Genomic DNA, 9,220 nt, shown 5'->3' with positions numbered 1-9,220 from the left:
TACATGAGTATAGAGTATATATTGTATGTGTATATGTGCGTATTGAGTATATATTGCACGTGTATACATGAGTATAGAGTATATATTGTATGCGTATATGTGCGTATGGAGTATATATTGCACGTGTATACATGAGTATAGAGTATATATTGTATGCGTATATGTGCGTATGGAGTATATATTGCACGTGTATACATGAGTATAGAGTATATATTGTATGCGTATATGTGCGTATGGAGTATATATTGCACGTGTATACATGAGTATAGAGTATATATTGTATGCGTATATGTGCGTATGGAGTATATATTGCACGTGTATACATGAGTATAGAGTATATATTGTATGCGTATATGTGCGTATGGAGTATATATTGCACGTGTATACATGAGTATAGAGTATATATTGTATGCGTATATGTGCGTATGGAGTATATATTGCACGTGTATACATGAGTATAGAGTATATATTGTATGCGTATATGTGCGTATGGAGTATATATTGTCTGAGGGGAAGTTTCCATCAGACAATATATACTCCATTAAGTCCGTAGAAACTAAAATACAAGAACTCGACTGGCAAGTCCACTCCCTACAATTCACATCGATGCCCAGATGCAACTGAAAATTAGGCACTGAACTCGCTAACCAGGCTGCCAGTTCCGCAACACGTTATAACAGGATACCACTAAATGCCCTAGTTCCTCTCAGCTCGAATATATAACAGAAAAGAAAACGTCGTTCTTGAATCTAGACTTGAACATACTGCCTGGGTCACCGAGTGGCATCTCCTGCAGTATAACGAAACCACCTCTGAAAAAACAGTCAACAGTTTCGCAAATAAGGAGCAGTCTGTCAGTATACTTAGGCTCAGGCTAGGTTACATATATATACATAGGAAATGGCATAGTTCTCTGGGACGCCGACAATGCTTTATGATGAGCCAACAACCAAACGAATACTCCATTTTCTGTTGTCCTTCACTCCTACTACACACACAAAGGTTCTACGCAACACAAGTAATTTAGAAATATATTCCTCCTTGCAGGTAATTTCATCAATACCTCTTTCGTCAGAATCCCTTGACATACACTTTCTTCCAAAACGTATATCCTCGTATGTATAGATGAGCTGAACTTTCACTCTAATGCTACAAAAAGTATTTCCATCTATTTAATTCATTATCATTCGTTCTTCATATTCATTATCACTCATTAGCAATCCATCTAGGCATTCGTACAGTACTCAGTGTCATTTCGCTGGCTATTCACAGTTTTCAGCAGTGAGACTTTCTGCAAGATTTGCTCCCTTGGCGTGGAAACGAACTTCTTCCCGCAGCTGGAAGAGCCTTGCGGATGGCCTCTCCTCTGCCAGCCGGACCACCGGGGAGGATGGCCGAATGGTTCCCAAAAGCTGATCTGCCAGGATTCGGGATCACACCTACCGACGCGCATCCCGATTTGCTAACGAGACGAGACTTAAAAGATGGAAAATCCCATGTATGAGTATACCCTGTCACCAACAACACACCCCTTTGGTCCCTTATTTCAACGCATAGCCCCTGAGAATGCCTATAAGAGGAAGTGGTACAGTACCCCTGGGGCTCTTAGGCTCCTCAGCAAGAATGTCTGTCTTTCCCTGGTTGGATTTTGTGGCTCATGCAGACATAAGAAGGCGAAGGCAGCGCTCATCACATTATCCCTTTATTATCAATATTGTCATATAAGTTTCCTATGCTTCTCAACAAGATGGCAAATATGTACCCCGTCACCTTTCGGCCTAACAATGTTAACGACAATAGAACAGTTGCCCTATCAAGATCCTAGTGACAAGAAAAAATATAAATTGTGATATATATCTTGGAAAAAGGCTTATAAGTTTGTTTTTTTTCTGATTGCACTTCAAATAGACGAAGAACGTAGAGAGAACTTGGCTTAAAGCCTGGAATATGGCATGCAAGGCCATTATGTTGCCAAATAAAACGTTCCAGCTTTTCACGTCAACGATTCTTAAGTTCTACAAGATATTCCTCTTTGTCATCCAATGTTTAGTATATAACTACATCCAATGATAGACACACACAAAATGCAATTAAGCTTTTCCACGTTTTTTTTTTCGGTGAGCATTCATGACTGTAAAAGCTCTACGTCAACGACTCAACACCTTAGTCTGCAACAAAGAATAATCTCCATATCTCTCTTAGCTCGCGTGCCCCAGCCAAGACCTGTTCAAGACGGTTTCTTTTATTCATTCTTATGCTCTCTCTACTTAAGTTGTTGATGGCAAAATGTCATATGACACAGGGTAAGCACTGCAAACTAACCATGCTCTCTCTCTCTCTCTCTCTAATTATCTATGTGTATATAACCATCTGTCGTTCTATCGTTCTATCTATTGTTATATATATCGTTCTATCTACATTTGTGTGCATGTATATATGTATGTATGTATTCATCTGTCTATCTATTTATGTATGCATGTATGTATGAAGATATTCATTTATTTATCTATCACTTTCTGCCAAACTCTCTCTCCTCTTTCTCTCCCTTTCTCTTTCTCACTCTCTGGTTCTCCTCTGTCTCTATTTTCTCTCTTAATCTCTTTCCTCTCTCTCTCTTTTCTCTTACTCTCTTCTTTCTTAATCTCTCTCTTCTCTCTTAATCTCCCTCTCTCTTCTCGTTTTTTTCTCTCTATATATATCTATCTTTAGTTATCTGACTCTCGCTATGTGTATGTATATGAGTGTGTGGCTATTGGCTTGTCTCTTTATATCTATATATCTATCTGGCTCTCTCCATATGTATTTTCGACTATCTCTCTGTCTGTGTATCTATCGATCAGTCTGTCCATCTATTTATCCATCATTCTCTTTCTTTTTCTTCCCTTCTACTTGAGTGTTACATACCTGTCTCCCTCCCTCCCTCCTCTCTGCTTCACTCTACCAAATCCTCCTCCTTCATCACATTCCCTCCCCCTCCCCCTCCTCCATTAGTCATCCCGACTTTCCTTTGGTATTTATCTTGTTGTCACAGTCTATTCATCTCCATCATTCTGTTCAGCCGTGGTTATGCGCCATTTATTCTCGGTCGGAGGTCATTTCGAGTCGCCAGACGTTCTGGAAGTCACGCAGAACTGATTTCGAGAATCGGCCATGATGTGGATCCCGCGAAAGAGAAGAAAAAGAAACCAGCACGCCATTTCCTCATCTACAGTCTTGCTTGGCACGTTAGTCTGCCCTCAAAATAACTCCCGCCACGTCATATGGGCGGCGGGTGGGCGGGTGCGCGGGTGGGCTGTAGGGTGTTGGTATAAGGAGCGTCGCCTGCGCCCACCTGCCAGTACGGAAGCCAGAGCTGTGCAGCCAAGGACCTTTTAGTATTGTGGTAGTCGCCGAGTAGTGTCAAACATGTCCTCCGTCCAGAAGCAGACGACGACTCGCACCGTCAAGCAACAGTCCTCGGAGACCTCGGGAGTGACCCAGACGTCCACCACGACGTCCCGCCAGACCAACCGGGTCCAGATCACGCAGCGCGGCCTCTTCTTCGACGACGCCTGCTTCGAAGACACGAGGAACGACTTCCGGAATGCGATCAGCGACGTCGTGTCCAGATTTGGCGACAAATCCTCCAACATCGACGAGCTCACTCAGTACAGGAGTCTGCGGTCGCGCGAAATAAGGGACGAGAACCAGGCCATCACGTCGTCTCAGGACGATAGCAAGTACAAGGTAAATCTGATCAACTCATTTTCCCTCGAGGGGAAGATTCCGTATGGGTGGATGTGTGAATATCAAATATACAGATGGGAAGATGTATAGACACACAGTGAACCATTATAGATAGATAGATAGACAGGCCAACAGATAGAGATATACAGACAGATAGAGATATAGATAGACACACACACTCATATATATATATATATATATATATATATATATATATATATATATATATATATATATATATATACATATATATAAATATACATACACACACACACACACACACACACACACACACACACACACACACATATATATATATATATATATATATATATATATATATATATATATATATATATATATATATATATGTATATATATATATGTATATATATAAATAAATAAATATATATATATACACACACACACACACACACACACACACACACACACACACACACACACACACATACACACACACACACACACAGGTATTTGTGTGTGTGTGTGTGGTTATGGTAACCCTTGGCATAAGATATTGAATTTGAATCCTAATGGAAATTTTATATTATTTCATATGCCCCGCTTCTTTTCTGTCTGTGCAATCAGATCGTGGTAGATGTTCAGGATTTTGTGAATGGAGGAGAAATCAATGTCAAAGTCGTCGAGGAGAGGGAAGTCGTGGTTGAGGGCCGCGTCCAGAAGGTGGAAGGCAACAGGACTTCCAGCAAGAGCTTCCAGCGAAGCTTCTTTCTTCCCGAGGACGTCGATGTCGACACTTTGGCCTCCGTGATGTCCGCAGACGGTGTTCTCACCATCACGGCCATCCGAAGGGTAAGAAAGGTTTCATTTATGCATCGGTGCAGAATGAGGTATTTTGTAACCAAGTACCGAATAACTTCAATTAAAAATAGCGTACTATATCTAGTACTGAATACTGGGTTATAGGACGGATATCTCTTTCCTACAGACAGTAACACAACAATTGACGCAAGTTCCTGTCAGTATCCAGAGAGTGGAAAACAGACAGGTTACGACGACCACATCCACGACAGGTGTACAGGAAGTTCCTGTTCCTGTCCAGCCTGTTCAAGACACTAACCAGACCGTCAGCGTGCAGAAGGTGACCAAGATCACTCAGCAGACCACCTCCTCGACTGACTCCTCCGTTCCTCAGTCGCCAGAGAAGCCTCTTCCCATTGCCAAGAAGGGAGACTTCTTCAACGACTCCTTCTTCGAGGACACGCGCCAGCACTTCCAGACGGCCGTCCACGAGGTCCTGCAGAAGATGAACATCCAGACGGCCAACACAGACGAGATCTCCACCTACAGGAACCTTCGTCAGCGCGAACTGAGGGAGGAGACCCAAGCCGCCACAGTCAACGAGGACCAGACAACGCACAAGGTGCGCTGACCAGTCAAGTGGAAATGCGAGTTTGTCTGTCTGTTGTCAAGACATCAACGAATGGCGTCAGGACATGCCTTTATTTACACAATTTTTGACTCCTCTGCAGGTCGTTGTTGACGTCCAAGATTTTATCAACGGCGGAGAAGTGAACGTGAAGGTGGTGAACGAGCGAGAAATCGTCATCGAAGGCCACGTCGAGAAAAAGGAAGGAAACACTACGTCTACGAAACGTTTCCGCAAACGTTACGTTCTTCCCGAAGACATTGAGGTAGAAAAAGTAACTTCTGTGATGTCATCCGATGGAGTCCTCACCATTAAGACGCCGAAGAAAGTAAGTCAAACATTCTATTAATAAACGTACAAGTTTCTTGAACGTTAAAGCCTTTAGGAATATGAATTCTCACTGAAAAAGGAAGGTTAACAGTTCAGTTCATTGGGTTAAGTAACATCAGCCAGTACATTGTTCTGCAGGCTGATTGGTGTAAAGTGAGAATTACTATTTTACATGCAATTACAGACGCGAACACTCAATTATGCACACACACAAAGACGCATACACCCATAAATTTAGGCATATATATCCATATATATGCACATTTATATGTACATATAATTTATATGTTTTTATGTGTGTGCGTCTATGTACCCAAACATGTGTGTGTGTGATTGCATATATATATGTGTGTATGTGTGTGCATATATGTACATATGTGTACACATACGCGCGCGCGCGCACACACACACACCCACATACGCATAAAGATAATATCTATGATCATGCATGAGGAAAGAAACATTTTCAAAATGGTTTTCTGTCATCTGCAGCCATCCTCTCAGCCACTGCCAGAAGTCCCTGTGAGTATTCAGAAAATTGAAAATAAAAAGACCACAACCACCACGACCACAACAGGTGTGCAGGAGATACCTGCACCTGTCCAGCCTGCTCAGCCTGCCCAGCCTATCCAGCCGTCCCAGGACACTGACCAGACCGTCAGCGTGCAGAAGGTGACCAAGATCACTCAGCAGACCACCTCCTCGACTGACTCCTCCGTTCCTCAGTCGCCAGAGAAGCCTCTTCCCATTGCCAAGAAGGGAGACTTCTTCAACGACTCCTTCTTCGAGGACACGCGCCAGCACTTCCAGACGGCCGTCCACGAGGTCCTGCAGAAGATGAACATCCAGACGGCCAACACAGACGAGATCTCCACCTACAGGAACCTTCGTCAGCGCGAACTGAGGGAGGAGACCCAAGCCGCCACAGTCAACGAGGACCAGACAACGCACAAGGTACGAACTCAAAGCGTGCAAGAATCATCTCTCTATCTTTTGCACGATACCTAAATGAAGAGCCAATTTCGCATCCTTTATTACTCCTCTTGACCTTCAGATTGTTGTGGACGTTCAGGACTTCGTAAATGGCGGAGAGGTTATAGTGAAAATTGTAAATGAACGAGAAGTCATCATCGAGGGACATGTCGAGAAGATGGAAGGCAATAAGACATCTATAAAACGTTTCCGTAAACGTTATGTTCTGCCAGAAAACATCGAGGTGGAGAAGGTCACTTCGGTGATGTCATCGGACGGAGTTTTGACCATCACAACACCGAAGAAAGTAAGTACATCCATTTCTTTGTCGATTATATAAGGCTCATTGAATTGACTATTGCTGTTGCTGAAGAAGAAAAGTAACCCATCACATTTACTTACATCCATCTATCCATCCATCCACCCATATATATATATATATTTACATACACTCACACATAGGTATATGCATGTATACATACATGCACACATACCTATATATGTGTGTGTGCGTGTGTGTGTATGTATGTACACACACACACACACACACACATATATATATATATATATATATATATATATATATATATATATGTATATATATTTATACATATAAATATGTATATATATATATGTATGCATATGCATATACATATAAATATGTATATATTGTGCCTACTGACGTGTTCTGCTGTCCGCCGCAGCCATCCTCTCAGCCGCTGACGCAGGTGACGCCCGTCAGCATCCAGAAGATCGAGAACAAGAAGCAAGAGACAATAACGCAGGAAACGAAGACAACGACTGACAGCAGCGTGACTGACGTTCCCAGCCGTCTCCTTACCATTATTAAGAAAGGGAACTTCTTCAGCGACACCTTCTTCGAAGACTGCCGCCAGAACTTCCAGACAGCTGTTATACAGATCCTGAAGAAGCTGAACATCGAGACTTCCACCGTCGACGTCATGACCACGTACAGGACGGTCCGTCAGCGCGAGTTGAGGGAGGAGACGCAGGCCATCACCGAGAAGGAGAGCGAGCAAGTCCGAAAAGTGAGTGCAGGAAAGGATTTACGTTCGTCCTTCTGATACCATGAATTCTGGGCGTCCTGTATCCGCGTCGGTGTTATTATAGCATGCGTTGTATTTCTCCAGTTCGTTGTGGACGTACAAGACTTCGCCAACGGAGGAGAAGTGACGGTCAAGGTCGTGCAGGAGCGGGAGGTGGTGGTGGAAGGGCGCGTGGACAGGCAGGAGGGTGGAGTCACCTCGACCAAAAGGTGCAAGAAGACGTTCATCCTCTCGGAGAACATCCAGGTGAACTCGGTGACCGCTGTGATGTCGGCCGACGGCATCCTCACCATCACGGCTCCCAAGAAGGTAAGAGGATCGAAGCCAGCGAAAAATGCATTGTCCTTTGCTACCAGTCGCTGTGTTTTCTGCAAATATATTGAATAAGATGTATCCTTTAATTGTTGATATCAAAGACTGATTAGCAAGCGTCTGTCTTTGACTAGGTGACGCAGCAGCAGCAAGTCACCGTCGAGAAGACCACAGACACGAAGAAGGAGGTGACGAAGGAGGCCGTCGTCCAGAAACCCGGCGAGGACAGAGTACTTCCGGTGAACAAGAAGGGAAGTTTCCTCAGCGATCCCTACTTCCAAGACTCCCGCCAGGACTTCCAGTCGTCCGTTACGGAGGTCGTGATGAAATCCACCGAGAAGGATTCGAAGGAGGATCACATGACGATCTACAGGCGCCTTCGGCAGAAGACCATCAAGCTGGAGAACCAGGCGGTCAGCGTCAAAGAGGACGCTCAGTTCCAGAAGGTAAGAGAAGGAACAGATTGGCGTCATTATTTATTCGACTAGTTGGTAACATCGTCGCTCCGTTAATACGATTCCGTTTGCTGTAAATCACAAGAAATAAGCAATTTCAAAAATTCTGATGCTACTCATCTACTCTGAGTAAACACATATATTCTATTATTTCATCAATCATTTCGAACTTCCTTCACACGACAGATCGTGCTCGACGTCCTGGACTTCATGAACGGCGAAGTGAAGGTCATGATCACGTCCGAGAACATCCTGGTGGTGGAGGGACGCGGGACACGCCAGGAGGGGGTCAAGACGTCCTCCCACAGCTTCCTCCGGCGCTTCATCGTGCCCGACAACGTCATCCCGGAGTCTATCGAAGCCACGCTCTCCTCCGACGGCATCCTCACCATATTCTCCAAGAAGCAGTAGTGAGGAGAAGGCGCAGGCGTAGGAGGAGGAGGACGAGGACGAGGACGAGGAGGAGGAGGTGTTGAAGCAGGATGAGTAAAGTCCGCACTCGATCAACCAGCCATCAAGCCTGTTTGGTTGTTTACCGGAACCATGTTTCCTTCAACCAGATCGATGTCACTGTTTATCACGCTGATGTGTCTTTATTCTGTGATAAAAAAAATACATGAATAATTTTTAACGTGTGCTTCTTGACTCACCAAAACATAAGAAATAAACTTCAAACTACATACGAAACACAAGCAACAAAATCATTTTATTTCACTGAGAACACTAGTAAACACTAAGCACGGTGACAACTACACTTGTACAAAAAAAAATCATAACTAAATAAAATCGTAAATAATAGATTACTGATGATTTTAAAGACAAAGTGACAGCAAAAAAAAAAAAAAAAAAAAAAAAAAATCACATTTTTAACAAATTTCATAAACATGATCATAAAGGTTAATAGATATTTTAGTAAGGGATCATAATTAACGCTGAACTTAATATAT

At 43.3% G+C, this 9,220-nt stretch overlaps 1 protein-coding gene across 1 annotated transcript in view; it reads left to right on the top strand.

Moving 5' to 3' along the window:
* LOC113825261 (uncharacterized) overlaps positions 1-8,904 on the top strand; it is a 22,161-nt gene extending 13,257 nt beyond the window's left edge. The window contains exons 16-28 of the mRNA XM_070124902.1: positions 727-857; positions 1,273-1,401; positions 1,558-1,625; positions 3,376-3,726; positions 4,336-4,560; positions 4,697-5,131; positions 5,241-5,465; positions 5,960-6,421; positions 6,522-6,746; positions 7,144-7,488; positions 7,591-7,815; positions 7,953-8,264; positions 8,460-8,904. Coding sequence (XP_069981003.1) covers positions 727-857; positions 1,273-1,401; positions 1,558-1,625; positions 3,376-3,726; positions 4,336-4,560; positions 4,697-5,131; positions 5,241-5,465; positions 5,960-6,421; positions 6,522-6,746; positions 7,144-7,488; positions 7,591-7,815; positions 7,953-8,264; positions 8,460-8,684 — 3,358 coding nt within the window. The 3' untranslated portion in view covers positions 8,685-8,904. The remainder of the gene's footprint in view (positions 1-726; positions 858-1,272; positions 1,402-1,557; positions 1,626-3,375; positions 3,727-4,335; positions 4,561-4,696; positions 5,132-5,240; positions 5,466-5,959; positions 6,422-6,521; positions 6,747-7,143; positions 7,489-7,590; positions 7,816-7,952; positions 8,265-8,459) is intronic.
* The last annotated feature ends 316 nt before the right edge of the window (positions 8,905-9,220 follow it).

Source organism: Penaeus vannamei, chromosome 9 (assembly GCF_042767895.1).
Source record: "Penaeus vannamei isolate JL-2024 chromosome 9, ASM4276789v1, whole genome shotgun sequence".
Classification (NCBI taxonomy): Eukaryota; Metazoa; Arthropoda; class Malacostraca; order Decapoda; family Penaeidae; genus Penaeus; species Penaeus vannamei.
This window is presented reverse-complemented; position numbering and strand designations above follow the sequence as displayed.